At 35.4% G+C, this 18,662-nt stretch overlaps 1 protein-coding gene across 1 annotated transcript in view; it reads right to left on the bottom strand.

The window, feature by feature from the left end:
• LOC150105708 (histidine--tRNA ligase, cytoplasmic-like) overlaps positions 1 to 18,206 on the bottom strand; it is a 190,507-nt gene extending 172,301 nt beyond the window's left edge. The window contains exons 1-2 of the mRNA XM_090394308.1: positions 18,036 to 18,206; positions 3,139 to 3,225 (exon numbers count right to left, since the gene is read on the bottom strand). Coding sequence (XP_090250434.1) covers positions 3,139 to 3,225; positions 18,036 to 18,149 — 201 coding nt within the window. The 5' untranslated portion in view covers positions 18,150 to 18,206. The remainder of the gene's footprint in view (positions 1 to 3,138; positions 3,226 to 18,035) is intronic.
• Between the last annotated feature and the right edge of the window lie 456 nt (positions 18,207 to 18,662).

Below are 18,662 nucleotides of genomic sequence, written 5' to 3'. Positions count from 1 at the left end.
TATTTCCTTTGGGAAATAAATAAAAGTCAGAGGATTAATTCAAGCTTATGTTTATTTTAAAAATTAAGATGAATTATACTATTTTAAACAATTTATGCCATTTTAGAGCTGTGTAAATATGCCCATTTGTTTTATGATTAAACAATGTTCAGCATTCATTATAAATAACAGATAATCACTATTTTAGAAGTATTAATGCAAATTTATTTTAAACTTATGTAACTGAATGTTAAGTATATAAACAAAGAACACAATTTTAATATCATTCCATATGCAAGAGAGTTAATTCTATAGCAACTCAATGTCGTATGTGGGCAGATTACATGTCTCAATAATAAATTTAGTTTAATCCTTTATCCAAGTGTGAGCAAACAAAGTTTGCGCCTGAAAATATCTTCAGGACTGGGGTAAGGTAGTACAACACCGGGCAACTCATAGCAAAGGTGGAGCAAGCTACCATCACTCCTATCCCAGTATCTCCCATAATGCAAAACACATCTCCTTGCGGAGATAATGTTATGCATTAAGGGAAGGGTCACTACCCAGACTAGTTTCGACCTTTATTGAGGTCTCTTCAATGGGAGCCAGGCCCAGAGGTGGAGATACCAGGCAGAAGCAATAGCGAGGTCCTACCTTAGCAAGGTAGGACCTCGCTATTGGTGTTGTACTACCTTACCCCAGTAAGGTAGTACAACACCATATTCAGTCCTGAAGATATTTTTAGGTACAAACTTTGTTTGCTCACACTTGGCTAAAGGATTAAACTAAATTTTATTATAGTCTAACCAAGTGAAAAATAAACTTTCAACATCTTTCTCTAAATCCAGAGTAATTTAATAAAAAAAGTTGGCACACCTTTTGGCAACTCCTATAGGTAAGGATGACCTTGCTATTGCTTCTGCCTGGTATCTCCAACTCTGGGCCTGGCTCCCACTGAAGAGTTCTCAATAAAGGTCGAAACTAGTCTGGGTAGTGGCCAATTCCTTAATGCATAACATTATACATATCCACAAGGAGCTGTGGGAGATACTGGGATAGGAGTGATGTTAGCTTGGTCCACTTTTGCTACGAGTTGCCCATTGTTGTTGTTGTACTACCTTACCCCAGTAAGGTAGTACAACACCATATTCAGTCCTGAAGATATTTTCAGGTGCAAACTTTGTTTGCTTACACTTGGATAAAGGATTAAACTAAATTTCTTATAGTCTAACCAAGTGAAAAATAAACTTTCAAATACATGTCTCAATACAGTATGCTACATAGAGGTGGATCTGAAATAGCTGACCAATGACCAAGCCTGATCTATCTATGACCTGATCTATGAGAAAGCACCATCAAAAAATGATGAAGTTATTGAAACTGAACAGATTATGGATATACTCATAAGTCCTGTTTATTTAAATTATAACAAGAGTAAACAGGTAATGCTCAGAAAAATTATTTCATTTAGGAATTAATTACAAATTAAAAAATACATGATACCTCAAGTCCTTATGGTACTTCCTGTATACAAAGGTGGTTAGTAACTTGAAGCTAAGATTCAATAATGGTGTGTAATACTTCACTTGTAGAGTTCTTTTAATTACTGTATTTTCACTGTCATGATTTTCTTGTGTATTGTCCAACTATACACTGCATAGGTACACTTGATCAAATGATGTGATGTGGTCTTTTGCCAGAAAGAGATCAAACGTTTCTGGTCTGTTGGTATGCTTACTCCCCAATGTGTTCAAAACTTGGCTCCAGAATCAATACCTATCCTATCATCTTCACATATTTCATACTCATCCAGCATCTATAGCATGGAAGCAAGCATATATTCAATCCAATAGAAAAAAGGGAAATAAAAGTCAGCCTTCAGATTATCATTGACCCATTACTCCATACTAATTTTTTTCAAAAATAATCGTGAAAAATCAATTTTACAACACCTGAAGTTACCAAATAATCAACCACACAACTAAAATGGATTATGCCATCCTCAATCCACAGAAGATGTCATTACTAACATTACCACAAATCATGGTTTTGATTCAACGCATAAAAATGCTGTTGACATTGAATATATTTTATAAGGTCCAACATATAGCACACTGCTTATCTAACTACCATCTCGTGGTTGCTTTCTACCTTTTGCAACTGGGTGGGTAGCTTCCTTTGTTTGTTCACTATGATTATGGTGGATGATGCTTTCTCTCCAGATTTCTCTATCAACCAGAATGCTCACCACTCTAGTGCTTTCAGCCATTCCCTTCCTCCTAAGAATGATTTTCTCCCAAAACCAATTCATAGTTCTGTTGATAACAGTAATAGCAGTATACTCCAATCTTCTTGAACGCCCAATTAGAATGCCGATTTCACATTTGGAATGATGCACCAAAAACATATCTACAAATTCTTGATGCTATTGAGATGAATGGCAATCTAGTTATGTAATGATGATGATTCTCTAAATTCACTCAAAAATTACTTTCACACCTTCCTATAGATATTTTTCAGGAACTTCCGCATTTCAATCATTTTTCCACTTTTCTCTAAATCTGCTAAAAAAAAACACATGCAGCTACTAATTAACATTCATTCACAGTCTGGCTTCAAACCTAGCAAACTAAGCTTTCCTCTTCCATTTCATCTACTTCCCTCTGTTCTCTGAAACAGTCTATCCTTCAATTTTTTCCAAGGTTTTCTTTTTTACCTGTTTAAGGAAAACATCCATAGTTCTTATGACTTCTTAACTGCTTGCTCACTGCAGGTTTTCTAACTTTGCATGTGAGGTTAATATTAAAAAAATAAATAAAAAATAAATAAAATAAAAAAACCTTTAGTAAGCAGATTTTCATCACTGAATTAGATTTGTTTACCACAATTTTTTTTTTTTTTTAATTTGCCTTTGATATGAATTTCACATTATTTTATGGGACATACTAAATATTCATTACATCATAATTTTAAACCACTTAGCAAGCAACCTGTTTTTACAAAAGAAATGTTTCACTTACACACAGTGTATTTGATTTTCAGCAAATAATAAAAGTATTCTCTTGCATTTTCCTACAATGGAAGTTGAAGCATTTAAAAGGCGAAACAATTTACACTAATTTAAGCACACAACAATCACACTGTCTTCACAATACTAACCTTGGGTGTTTTGAGAGTAAATTTCTGGACGACTCCATCACCTAAAGCATTTTTTAACTCTAGAAGTTTGGCTACTTCCTCATTGATCTAAAATGATAAATGATTATTAGTATATTATTAAAAATGATTACTAAACATAAATGATGTTAAATGTCTATTTATGAAAAGAGTAGCTTGATACACACTGATTTTTTCCAGTAAAAGTGACATTAAGGATGGTATATATTGCTAATGATAACATACCAAAAAGAGAGAGAGAGTTGTGCAGATGCTGGCTTGCCACATAGATGATAGCTTAACAGCTGAAGTGATGTTACTATGAAGATTTAAAGAACTTGGAGAGTGCACCACATAATAAAGAAAATAGTATGATATTTTATTTACTATCTGTCAGTCAGCCATCCACTTATCCATGCTAATATTTTATAATCCAAACCCATAATCTCAATTTATGCAACAGTCTTCCATGCTGTGTTCTGTAAAAAGCCTTAGCAAAATCCAAAAGTATCATGGTGTATCCATTACACTTGTCTAGCATAATGGTAACATTATTATAGAATGTGAGCAAGTTGCTAAAGCATGACCTTCCCTTAATAAACTCTTGTTGTTGTTCATTGCAAAGTAGAGATTCTCTGTCACCCCATTTCTGAATGTGAGCCCTAACCAACGTTTCCAAAATCTTCACCACCACCTCTGAGATAGCTAGTTAGATACATCGGTCTTTACACCACCCTTGTGCAATGGGATTACCATACATTCTTTCCAGTCCTGTGGAATCTTCCCTGTTCTGAGACTCAAATTATATAGCCTAGTTAAAAAAAATAGCCAGTTCAACTGAACACACTTTCAGCATACGTGCTGATATCCCATCACTCCCTATTGCTGAATTCTTATTCAGTTTGTGCAACAGCTTTAATACCTTATCCTGATATGTCTGAGTTTCTTCATCCAGTGAAGAAGTAGCAGTGAACTTAATAACACCATGTTGATAACTTTTAGCAAAATAGGCACTCAGTTCAAACCTTTTCTGTATCTGTCACCCTCACACCATCTATATTCAGTAGTTATTCTTTCATATTCATTCTTTCTTTTACTTGCAATATATCAAGAGAATTCTTTGGGGGATTATCTTTAGCTTGCGGAGCCAATTTCTTTTCATATTCATCCGTTCACATCATTTTCACAACATCCTTTTCTTACAAATTTCTTGCTTGATAAGATTACACATCCATTTCACTCCTACCCTATTTATTCTAAGTATTTTTTAAATGCATTCCATGCACTGTTAATATTCTTCCCATTCAGCAAATGATACCACTGCGCTGAACTCAGTAAACTCCTCAGTTGGTCATAATTTCTTGCTTTGAAGTTCAGCATGTAACCTTTTCTGAATAGAACGTTCATAAACTTAGCCACTTCCCAAGTGAGTACTGCATGATCACTATAATGAGCTGGAGGCAAAATAGTTATGTCTTTAAATGAAAAATCCTCTGACACTATAATGAAATCTAACACTCTTTGACCTTGAGTTCCTTCTGTCACATGCTCCTTGAGTAAGTTATCTCACAAAAGCTCAATAAATTCAGTTTAATTCTTCTCATGAGATTTTACTGCTATCCAATCAATGTTTGGATAATTAAAGTCACCTGTTATGATTACTCTTTTCACACCCATTGTCTTTATTAGGCGATACAGTTCTCCATCACTAGCAACTGATCCACCAGGTCTGTAACAACATCCCACTATGTATTTGATCTTGTTAGATTCCATCTCACACCAGATGGCTTCAAATTCACTGCCACATGAAAAACTGTTACTGGTATTACAATTATAAGTCTCAACACTAACTGGATTCAAGTCATCCAATATCATTAGCAGCATGCCCCTCCTCTCCTATCTATCTTTCTTAAAAATACTGTATCCTTTACACTTGATATCAGTTAGTATTTCTGATAGCCAGGTCTCACTAATCCTACAATCTGAGATCCCAACATATTGACCAAGGCAAAAAAAACTCTACCCCTTTCTGATACTCCTAGCAATCGTGTACAGACATAATAAGCTACTTGAATGTTCTTTTGTATACGCTTGTCTGTAGTCTGTATGGCAAGTTGGACAACTTGCAGATCTCTGTTCTTCTCTAGTGCCTTATATATGCAGACATCTTTGCACACATTTGTTGGGTCCGAAACTGGACAAACACAAAGTCAAAATTGTTCAGACAAAAAATATTAGTTGTGGTAGTGGGTAGTGGATGGCATTGATGGAGATGATTGGTAGTAGAGGTTCGGTGTAGTGGTGGAGGCGATTGTATAGTAGGTATCCTCCCACGATGAGTCTTCGGACTCCTTGGAGGTGTCACGAATAATGATGCCTATGCCTGTCATTAACAAAGTTACATAACATTGTTGTTCTTACACACATATTCTCACCATTCTTCCCATTATAATTTAGTTTCACTGAATCTCTGTGTTAGCTCTCATAATAGGAAATCAGGAAGATCACAAGCCAAAAAAATAGAGAGAGGAGAACCAAGCTACATAATTATGTAATATGGCACAAATTAGAAGCACATGCTTAACTCTCTCCATATCTGAGAGGTATTATCCATGGGATATGTTATAAAACTGGAAATGAACCATTATGTTTGTATAAGAATGCCAAAAATATCCACAATAAGGGAAAGGAAATTCTAGCACTGATCAAGTTCATATGCCCAAGAATTGTCATTGTGAGATGTGGATGGATGACAATGACATCCTGACAGGAATATAGATAGAAGAATATGATATTTTTCATGAAGACAAGGGAGGAGGAGGAGATGTTATTAAAAATGAGGTGTTAAATCTTCCTCTAGCTAGTGAGTGACCATGAAGTGGCCAGCTATACAGGGATGGTCTGAAAAGGTCTTGGCATTGACCATGATGGCAACACTATTGGCAAGATTTTTTTTTTCTAAACTGGTACACATCTGTCATAAGCATCCATGTGAAATTGCAACTCATTCTATCCAGTAGTTTAGTACACAGCTGTTTTACACAGCTGTCGGAAGTAAAAGTCTGTATCGCTTGAAATGGATAAAATTGAGTATCGTGCAGTTATAAAATTCTTTGCAAAAGAAGGTTTAACGCCAAAAGAAATTCATTCAAAGTTCATAAAAGTTTATGGACACTCTTCTCCTTCATTTTTGACAATTAAGAAATGGGCTGCTGAGTTTATACATGGCCGTACCAGCCTTGAAGATGATCCACGTAAAGAACATAGGCCTAAGGAAAGAATAGGCCTAAGTTCGATTCTCGTCGCGACGGGAGGAATCTTTATCTGGTCGATTTCAATCGATGGTGAGTTAGCCGATCTCATACGGAGGTAGCAGGGTTTTTTCTCCCGGAAACTCGGGTTTTTCATCCCGCATACATACAAATCGGCCCTTCAGAACACACGCAATTTACAGACAAAAATTACTAATTGTGGTGGTGTTGGAGGTGGGCGGTAGATGGCGTTGATTCGTAGTAGAGGTAAGGTGTAGAGAGAGTTGAAGATGTCCTCCCGCGATGAGTCTTCAGACTCCTTGGAGGTATCAGGAATAATAATAATAATAATAATAATAATAATAACATCCAAAAAGTGTAACAACACCAGAAATCATTGATCAAGTGCATGATATGGTATTTGATGACTGGCAAGTCAAAGTGCCTGAAATTGCTGAGACTATAGGCATTTCAAAGAATGTGTAGGATATATTTTGAATGAAATGCAAATGAAAAAGCTTTGTGCAAGATGGGTGCCACATTTGCTCACAGCAGATCAAAACGCACTCGCATGAAAATCTCTGAACAGTGCTTGGAGTGTTTTAACAAAATAAAACTGATTTTGTGCGTTGATCCATAGTAATAAATCGACATTGGAGACTTAGATTCACCATTACACACCAGAATCCAAACAGTGGACAGAAGCTGGTTGTTCAGTGTCAAAGAAGACAAAGTCGGTTCCATCAGCAGGAAAGGTCATGATAGCCATGTTTTGGGATGCTAAAGGCATTTTGTTTATTATTCTGATCTTTTAACCAGACTAGATGAAAAAATTCGTGACAAAAGACCCTGTTTGCAGAAGAAGAAAATCATCTTTCATCAGGACAATGCACCTGCCCACAAAGGTGTTTGGCAATGGGAAAATTAAGGGATCTGCACTATGAATTGTTGGAACATCCACTCTATTCCCCAGATTTGGCTCCCTCTGACTTCTATCTATTCCCAAAACTAAAACTCTTCTTTGCTGTCAGCATTTTTTTTTCGAATCAAGAGATGATTGCAGCTGTAGAGGGGTATTTTGCACATCTTATTGAGAACAACTATAGGGATGGGATAATGGCACTGGAGCATTGCTGGAATAAATGTATTAGTCTTAAGGGAGATTATGTTGAAAAATAAAAATAATTTTGAAATTATAGATTCGTTTTTTTTTCATTGTTAGGCCGAGAACTTTTCAGACCACCCAAAGGAAAGTATATGGAACTATAAGGTTGGCAATTATGAAAAGCTCAGGAGATGGTTTGCAGCATCATGGAATGAAGAACCAAATGAAAGAAGAATCAATGCTGCTTGGACTTTACTCAAAAATAAAAACAAATGCAATGCTTGAACATATGGTTAAATAAGGTGTGAACTGGATGAATGAAGAGGTAAGGCATACCAATAAGGAGGCAACACAGTGGCAAGATTAGTGGCAATAATCAATTGTATGAGGAGTACAAGAAATAAGCTAAAGTGTAGTAGGAACAGAAGTTAGCTAACAAATAAAAAAAAAGTAAATAAATAAATAAAAAATCCTAGGGAAATCTTTTGACACATGGCCAGGAGAAGGATTAATGATGATGGAAGGTTATTGATTGGTAAAATGAAAACCATAGCAGAGTATCGATATATTTGAGATACTAAATGAGCAGTTCATAAAAAGCTATTTCATTCTCATGAATGTGACATCGGGCAGAACTTGAGTGCTTTGAAAAGAGAAGAAGGCAGCACTGATGGTGGGTGAGCAAGAGATATATATGAGTAATTCAATAAACTATGTGAATAAGGCTATAAGCTTTATAACATATTATCACACGTTTTGAAGGAATGTTCCAGGCAGAAAACAGCACTGGCATGCTTTTTTTTTTAGATTGGACCAAGGTCCAAAGGAGTGAAAAGAGAGAAACGCTGTTCCCTTTCATAAGGGCGGCAATAAAACTAAGGCTCCAAAATATAGGCTAATCTGCATGTCTGGAGTCATGATTATCATGTTAGAGAGGATAATGAGAGCCAAGATTCAAAAGTGGCTTGACAACTGCAGCATTCTCTTTGATGGACAGTGCGAGTTTGCTAAAATTTGCTAACTTGTTATAATAAGCAAGTAGATACTTTAGCAATCAAATTACTTATTATAACAAGGTGACGGATTCACTGGACTACTGAAATGCATACTTGGTGGTATATTTAAATTTTGCAAAGGTCTTTGATATTGTCATGACAAGGTGGTAATTAGATTGGAACAGATGGAGTTGGATAGCAGATTAGTGCACTGGGTTGGAGGTTGCTGTCTGATATGTATTAACAAGTTGCATATGGGGGAATAACAGAGAAGCGATATCTCAGAAGAGGAAAGTTGCTAATGGTGGATCCCAAGGATATACTTTAGGGTTGTTGCTGTTTCACGATATTGGGAAAGGTTTGAATGGTGATATGCAGTTGTTTGCAGATGGTGCAAAGCTGGAAGGAACTGCGAGAAGTAAAGAGTTATAGCATTGCAGCACTCAACTGGTAACCCCCACTCACTGTGAAGTAAGCTTTTAAAATTCAGAAAGCATAGATGGAACATGGAGTATGAAATGGGTGGGGATATCTTAGTGTGGAAGAGATGAGGGATCAGTGGGTGATGGTGGATAACAACCTAAAGTTTTTAGGATTAATTGCAATGATGTGTACAAGTAAGGATGTAATGCTTCCATTGTATAAGGCTGTGATCAGGAGGTATATGGGTTATTGTGCTTTTCAAAAGGATAAGGAGATACTGGAAAGAGTTCAGAGACAATTTACTGGTTTCTGGTCTCTGGAATGCTGAGTGTGCAAACAAATTGACAGAATGCAATTTAAGAGGTCCAGTGGACAGGAGGAGAAGGAGAGACATAAGTTGGTAAGAAGTTACTGCCAGATTAATGTGAATGGTGTTTTTCATAGAATGGGGAGGACCTGGAGAGGGATAAGAGGCCATCCCTGGAAGCTGTGTAAAGGATTAGGAGTTGGTTTTTGGATGGAGAGCAGTGGGTGATGGAAAACACTGCCTGAAAGTGTGGCAAGTGCAGAGACTATGACAGAGCCAATTGACATGAAGTTAACAGCCTTTACATAAAAGTAGCATAGTTGTGAAGATACTTCACATGCAAAGTTTGTTTGTTTATGCTTTGGTATGGGATTAAAACAAATATATCATTTTGCATCTAGTCTAATTTACTTTGTAACAGTAGAAAAACTTTGTACAACACAAGTCTGATCCTATGGACATCTGATGATGACAATAACAAAAAAAATGAACATTAAACTATATTTAGATGAAACCAATACTAGCTGTAATGGTAACACTCAACAAATCAACTCATAATGATATAATAATATAATACTCCAGCTGTACATCAGGACATTTTGTGTAATATCTACTATTGTAGAGATAGAAGATTTTTCTCCCCCAGAAATTTGTATATTGCTTCCAGAAGTGTATATTGCTATGTATAGCAATATACACTTCTGAAAGGAGGTATGTTTTGCATTATGGGATACTAAAGAATTGATGATACTAAAGCCTCTAGCCTAGTCATGAAAATACTTCACATGCAAACTTGGATAAAGAATTAAACAAGAATATAATTTTGTTGCAAGCTTAGTTTAATTTTTAGCCCAGTAGAAAATTTTTTTAATAAACTAAAGTAGTTGTTGATATGCTATAGTATGCCAATATCACTACAAATGGCAATTCAAAACAAATACATCTACATTAATTGAAAATAATAATAATAATAATAATAAAATAAATAAATAAATATAAGACTATATTCAGCAAGTTATTATTAGAACAATAGTTCCAATCAATACGTTTAAAAGTATCAGTTTAATAATTTCAACCACTATTATATATTGATATTCAACATCAATATAAATCAATATTCCATTTTAATCAGCTAAGATTTAATACTGGCATGATTTTACTGTTCTAAAGCAGTGCTGACATACTCCTACAATCAAAATATAAAGTAGAAAAGTCAATGACCACAGCTCCAACCACATGAAATTAAGGCTAGTCAAGTGAACCAAAACAGGAACAACTGCTATCAAGTGAAACAACAAAGTGCTAGTTTACAAATGAATATAAAAAAATAAAGAATCAAAGAAAAAAATATAGCTGAAGTTAAGAGTTCAATGATCCCTTGAAACTATTTATCTGGTTACAACTTAATAAACAAAAGGGAGATGTTCACTTAGTTTTATATACACAAAACTATGTGCACAAACGCACACACACTTTAATGCAATAAAACACTTCTGTACAACAAGACTTTAAATAGTTTCTTTTAATTTCTTACTATTCTCAGTACGTTCTATTTATATGATCAGTCCATTATGATTTTTTAATCCATTCATTTATTGATTTCAAATGATGTTTTTAATTTTTTTTATTTTGTCAAATTTGTGTTATTAATAAGTTTGCTTAATATTTCATTTGGCATGTTTTATTTTCATTCTTTTGGTACATATATCAATACTGAATATACTACTGGATATAATACTGATTTAATTGCTTGCTTTTGAACCTTTTTTTTTGTTGTTGTTGTTAATCTTTAATAATGATGAATTAAACAGCCTGATTTATTAAGTTTTCAGGTAATAAAATATTACCTGTTCTAATAAACTGTGTGTGTGATAGTATGTACCTCAGACAACAAGTCTCTAACTTCATGGAGGTCAGATGTTAATAATAATAAATTTCTCCATTTTGTTTCAATTTACATCTCAGTGGGTCATCATATGCAATTGCTATTTTTGTTTTCTCTACTAATATTTCCAAATGAAAATTACTCCATATCTGTTGTTTAAATCATTCTCTTTGGAGGATCTCTTCATTATAAGCAATAATACTAGATCTACATATCCAAAGTTTTTTTTTTAATTTTTATTTCATTTAATGTCTAATTTTCAAATTCTGCTATTATTTCATCTTATAATTGTGTTAAATAAAGATGGACTTAAAGAATCTCCTTAATGCATATGCGAATATTTTTTATAAATCAATAAAACATAATAAACATAAAATAAATATTGATTAATTTATTTATTGATTTTTCTACTTATTTTATTTTACACGTATATTAAAGATGCATAATATAGTACCAGGCCAGCTCAGTTGGTAAAGCATGAGACTCTTGATCTTGGAATCATAGGTTCAAGCCCCATGTTAGACTTTTTTTTTAGCCGGCCTGGTTGGCCAAGTGGTCAGCGTATCTGCTCTCCAGCCAAAAAGGCTGCAGGTTCGAATCCCGCCTCGGGCATGGATGTTTATGATCATCTGTGAAAATACTAGTGATGATGGGCAGTATATGGCGTTGATGTAAATGATGGTAGTTGCGGTTCATTGTAGTTGATGGACTGAGTGGTTGAGATTTATAAGTAACACTGCTGATGTTAATTTCCTTCAGGAAGATTTGAATAGAATTTTTACTTGGACAAAGGAGTGGGGTTGGAATTTTAATATCAATAAGTGCAAGGTGTTGCATTTTGGAGTGCAGAAATATAAGACTGTGCACTATGTTGATGGTGCCGTACTGCAAGAAGTGGATGAGACTAGAGATTTGGAAGGGATAGTTGACAGTAGACTTAAGTTTAGAGGGCATATTGCTAAAGTCATCACAAAGGCTGCACATTATAGTGAGTGCTGCTATGATAAGAAGTACTCTAACATGTAGGGATAAGGAAGTGGTTGTGCCACTGTAAAGCACTGGGCAGACCACACTTGGACTATTGTGCTCAAATCTGGTCATCTGGTTTTCAATGTGATGTGGAAACATTGAAGAGGGTCCAGAGATAAGCGACTAAGACAATATCAGGACTTTGGAATACTGGCAGATTTTGATTGCAGAGTTTGGTGGAATAGGAAGAAGAAGTGATGTGATATGATAGAGGCATTTAAGTTAGTGAGAGGATTTTATCGGATTAATCCAGATGAGATTATAAAAAGAGTAGTCTGCGAGAGGAGGAAAAAACAGAGGCCATCCCTGGAGGTTATGTAAGAGTATGGTGAAGAGGGGTAAGAGGAGTAGATTTTTTATATGGAGAATTGTCAGTGAATGGAATGCATTACCAGAATTTGTTGCTAATGCAAGGAGTGTTAAGGATTTTAAGATTTGGTATGATAAATGTGTTGTCAGTTGAATGAAATGAATCCACTGATTCCATGGAAGGTGCAATAATAATGATAATAATAATAATATGCCATCCATTCCCACAGCCTTATTAACATCTAACCAAGCAACACTTGATACACCTCTGATTCTTTTGCCTTCAGTTCTCCTAATTCTTGCCTCTCTTCTACATGTTGCACAGCATCATTCACACCGCTATGATTTATGATGAAGTATTCGTTACATAATTCCACTATATCATTTGCTATGGGTACTCTGCTACCATAACTATCCACCAGTATCCATCTCCATTTGCATCATATCCTCTTCCCTTTGTGGAACTTTGTTACACAAATGAGCTTTTCAAAAACCTAGCATATTATTGTCACAAAAAAAGCGAGTAAATTAAATATGTATGACCCACCCTTCACAAAAACATGCTGGAATGGGCTGAATTTTATCTTTGACACTTTCTCCAATACCCTTACCACTTTATACCAACTGGTCTACAATTTGCTACGATAGTCTTGTAACCTCCTTTATGTAATGGAATTATTTCTTTCTCTTACTTCCTTGGGATTTTACCAGAGTTGAAGTCAAACAGCCCAGTCAGAAGCGTCATCAATTTCCTTGCACATTCTCGCAGTATGCGAATTAATATACTGTCTACGCTGATGACCATATTTGCAGTGAAATTTTTTAATATCCTGAGCACTCCAATTCACCAATTTCTATTCCCAAATCAGTTCCTGTCATATGTCACTGAAATATATTCACCAGGATGACAGACCCTTGCAAAGCAGTCACTTGACTACTTCATCTGCTTCTGTCATTTCACTACCATCAGCACACTGAAAGAAGTCTTTAGGATTTCCTTTACCCTTCTCAGCTAATTTCTTCTCATATGATGTTGCTTTCTTACCATGACAGTCATTCTTCTTATCTTACCTGACTTGTAAGCTTGCTATTTAACATTTTTTTTTGCAGCTCCTGCTTGCTCATCATTACGCAGGAGTCCATTTAACTCTGATCTGATTTATACTCCTTACTTTGTGTGTGTGTGTGTGTGTGTGTATCATCAAAAAATCAGCTAATGCCTTTTTTGTTCCCGTACAGGGAGTAGGCGAGGCTGTTTACCCTATCTAACTTTTGAAGACTGAGTGGGCAGTTCAATCTCCACTGGCAGCCAATCAGAGATAACTGGCCCAAGGCTATCACTAATTAAGCAGCACGCAGTGAAGAGAGATGGCACAAGTGTCGCCATCTCGTGGTCCCTAACCTTAACACAATATATTTAATGTCTGAAATACTGTGGGTTCTACGGTCGACTTTCTTGAGTTTATGGGACGAAAAACCCGAGTTTCCAGGAGAAAAAACCCACTTTCCCATGCCAGAGATCAACTAACTCAGGAACCGGTCGAAAAAAGGCTTAGAAAAATTTCCTCCATTCGCTGACTATATTCGAAACAAAGTCTTCCTTCGTGCGGTTAAGCACCGTGGTGTGCAAACGCCACATCCATTGAGCTACACAGGTCCCCATATATATATTAAAGATACCAAGCTATTTTAAATATAAGCCTGGTTTTAATCCATTTCCCAAGTAAGCAAACAGACAAGTAAGTCAAGTTTGCGCCTGCAAGTAGTGCAAGTCTGGGTGACCCGACAAGTGCAAGGTCTTAGGCAACTCGTGGTAAAGGTGGAATAAGCTCTGATCACTATTCTTAGTATTTACCCGTAATGCAAAGCATCATACATCTCCTTGAGGAGATGTATGATGCTATGCATTAAAGGCAAGGGGCCACTACCCAGACCGGTTTCGACCTTTATTAAGGTCTCATCAGTGGGAGCCAGGCTTAGAAATACCAAGATTTAAGTAATACAGAGCTTATAAATATTTTACCAAAACAAGTTACCATAAGGTGCTTTGACCATATTAAAAATCTCAGGATGAGAGATAGATGTAGAAAGTTTTTTACCTTGGGTATAATATACGTTAAAGATACCAAGCTATTTTAAATATAAGCCTGGTTTTAATCCATTTCCCAATTAAGCAAACAGACAAGTAAGTCAAGTTTGCACCTGCAAGTAGTGCAAGTCTGGGTGAACAGCAACATAGTGCAAGTCTTAGGCAACATCATCATCATCATACATCTCCTCAAGGAGATGTGCTTTGCATTAAGGGTAAATACTAAGAATAGTGTTCAGAGCTTATTCCACCTTTTACCACGAGTTGCCTATGTGTGTGTGGGGGTCACCCAGACTTGTACTACTTGCAGGCGCAAACTTGACTTACTTGTCTCTTTGCTTACTCGGGAAATGGATTAAAACCAGGCTTATATTTAAAATAGCTTGGTATCTTTAATGTATATTATACTCAAGGTATAAAAACTTTCTATATATATATATATATATATATATTATACACACATACACACACACAGTCTAACACTGCTTCCTTCACACATCCCTTAACCACCTGTTGCAATGCTAACATCCTTCCTTCCAGATTCATGTACAATGGCCAATGATTCAAGCTGTATCCTAAGTATGTCATTATCACCTACCTATAATTAATATATATATGTTCCTTCTTAACTGAAAATTCCATGTGTCTGGCAACCTCCTGAGTCATGACTACATGGTCATTCCACCTAGACAATATAGCACCTTGGCTATGAATGAATCCCCCAGATATATTATCACTAGATCCAGTACTCACAAACCAGAAATCCTTTCCATCACAAGCTTTTTTTTTTTTGAGTAATTACCTCTTAATAGGTGAAAAATTTTCACTTTTTTCTTGCTATATGAATATTCCCATTGTTAAAAGTCCCACAAAATAATTACTTGGCCCACACTCATCCTTCTGTTGTATGATATACCTTCAACATCCTCTCCTGCATCCTATTGCAGCAACCATCTCTCTCTCTCCCTCTTATTCTCTCTCTCTCTCTCTCTCTCTCTACAATACAATATTCCTGCAGTCAACCAAATCTCAATAGTGCCTATAACGTTTTGCATGGCTGTATCAACCAATGCCAAAAACTACTCTTGCATCTTCCTGTCTGGTATTGTGTGTATGTAAATCACAGTATCCTCAGTATGCCCACAACTATCTTTACACATTGTGTTGACTACTCCATTCAATTTTCTTAAATGATAGAATAGATTAACATTTCTTAGTCATTCTCACACGCTTGCAAGCATCCCCCCCCTCTAATAACTCTAGTTTTTCTGATTCTACACTTCTAGTGAACAGTGCTTTCTCAAGACACCTAACTTCTGTTAGGTGTCTTGAGAAAGAATACAAGTCCTTCCAATCATTGATATACAGGATGATCTATTCATAATCATGGCCTTCCTCAACTTGCCTCCATCATAGTGTTTCAGCATACCATATCTATACTCTCACTCTTCCTTTCACTTCTTCCAATAACTCTCTCTCTCTCTCTCACATGGCATACTTTTTACCTTTCAAGTCATCAGTGTCTGCCAAAAGAACTCTTGACATAGATGCATCACAACAGCCTCAATGATATAGCTTTTCCCACCAGGAAAAAGGATTGAGTCATACACTTGTTTGGTACTTCTGCTCACAGAATCAGCATTTAAAAAAAAAAAAATTCCTTCTTACTCTCCTTTTTCTTTAATATTATTGTAATATATACTTTATAATGGATTTGTATCCTATATTATTTCTTCATGTCACTTTTAGATGATTCTTAAAATAAATACCTCTTTGTTTAATCACAAGTCATCTTATTCCATTGAATCTGTAACATGTCCTTAATATGACTTTCATTTCTGCATAATAATATAAATAATAAAGTAACACGTAAAAACCACAGTGATATCTTTAATTAGTAAAAGGACAGATATTTCGTACTAAAATTAATAGTACATCTTCAGTGTCTGTAACAGTAATAGGAATGGAATATAGGCAACATGTTCGGTGGATCACCTATTAAAATACAATTGTTACCGCGTGCTAGGAAATAATAGAAATAACAAATTTAATCTATTAAGATAAATGGTTTTTTACATAAGATAAAAGTCTCCCAGATCTTTGAGAGAGACATACAGTCATTTCTATTTAAATTCGGTTGGTGTAAGATAGTTTCACAACTTTCTTTTAATAAGCGTTCATATTTGAATCTGCATCTATGAAGGAGAACTGCTTTATCCCACTGGACACTATGAGTAGAGTCAATACTATGCTGCACCAGACCAGACTTCAGAGGTTTCTTATAATCAATATAATATTGATGTTCTTTTATTCTTTTTTCCAAAGAACGGCCAGTTTGTCCAAAATAAGAGACACTGCATTCGAATGGTATTTGGTAAACGCCAGCCAAAGATAGAGAAGACAGTTTATCCTTTGTAGAAGGTAATAAAGAAGAAATTTTGTTGATAGGAATATATGTTGGAATCAATTGATACTTTTTTAAAATTCTACCTATAGGTTCTGAGATTCCTGGAATGTATGGAATAGGAACTCTGTGGACTGTTGAAGAAACTGTAGATGTTGGAACATAAGAGTCCAGTATCTATTGGATTTGATTCACATTATGGGTAAATACCAAGAATAATGATCGGAGCTTGCTCCACCCTTACTACGAGTTGCCTCAGTTTGCACTACCAAATGGGTCAGGTGTTGCACTATCCAGGTATTTGCTTACGCTTGGAATCGCCGAACTTTATATAGTTTCTATATTCGACATGAAACTCTTTGAGTTTCTTATTCGGTTAAATAACAATATGGGATGTAATATTCCTTAACTTAAATAAATTGAGTTTTTCTATTCTGAAATATTTCAAAATTGAAAATGAATTAAATAATAAACGCTGATATATATTCAAGTGAATTAGTTAATAAGTACCTCCATAGCATATTTGAATGTGCCACATGCCTTTCACCTTCCATTGTAAAAAAAAAATCTGGGTTCGATTCTCACCATAACACGAGTCACCACTTGAAATGTTTCAAGTGGTGACTGCCAATCGCATATGCACGTGGCAAAGATCTCCCCCCCCCCCCCTCTCGATCGGAAACTCGGGTTTTTCACCAATATACAGCCAGAAAACACATGTGTTAACAGAAAACTTCATTTACGATAGCCTAGCGTGGGCTAATCGATAAGAAGTAAATTAATGTAGCGTGAAGTTGTTTCCTGAAATTCCATAGGGATGCTCTCGGATAGTAATCATAAAGCTACAACTTCAGTTTCTTCGTATACATACCATACGAAGAAGCTGAAGTCATGACTGATTTGAAGTTTAGTTGAAGACTTAGTGTAAAAAATAAGTAGACTAATAGAACTGTATGAAGGGGTAAAAAATGCTTTCCACTATTTCCTATCTCTTTCAGTGAACTGAAAATGTATACAATAAAAACAAACGCGACTAGGGCTTAATGTCACATATTGTTAAGAGCGTACATATGAGAGGAACGCATTAAGTAACTGATACCGACCTTTTCTTTAGAGGCCTTCTCGGCTTTAAGATTCCTAACAATATTCCCTTGTTGTACAATTGCCTCTTCCAAACTTACTTTATCCATTAAATTAGACAATGATACAGAACTCATTGCAACTAGCAAACCTCAATGAAATGAATGATGCAAGACCGCTGTCGACAGATATTAGTCAGTACGCCAAAACAGACGTGTAAGAGTTCTCTTACTTCGGAGACCAATAGAAATAGCCCTGTTTATGGAAAAAAAAAAAAAAAACTCAGTGACGAAATAGATCCACATTGTCGGTTATTATTATTATTTTTTTAATAAGAATTTTTATACAAACTATTCTACACACACAGACACACGAATAAATATTCCTTATTCACTACCTGAAATTTACGCTTCTCGTAATTGCACTTCCTTAAAATTAAACTATGGATGCTTCTTTGATTCTAAATTCATTTTAATTTGCTGTAGCAAAAATGACACTAAGATGCACACAAAAATTTCGTGCCCTCTTTCTACTAAGAGGAAGGAAGGTGAAGATGCTTTTCTCTATATTAAATGATTAATGCATTTTATTTAATTAATAAAAAACTGCAGTCTATCATATTTAATTTACAGTCTCATAATTATTATTAT

Source organism: Typopeltis vanoorti, chromosome 6 (assembly GCF_054136105.1).
Source record: "Typopeltis vanoorti isolate ZY-2024b chromosome 6, IOZ_Tvanoo_1.0, whole genome shotgun sequence".
Classification (NCBI taxonomy): Eukaryota; Metazoa; Arthropoda; class Arachnida; order Uropygi; family Thelyphonidae; genus Typopeltis; species Typopeltis vanoorti.
The sequence above is the reverse complement of the archived record's forward strand: the minus strand, read 5'-3'. Positions and strand labels throughout refer to the sequence as shown.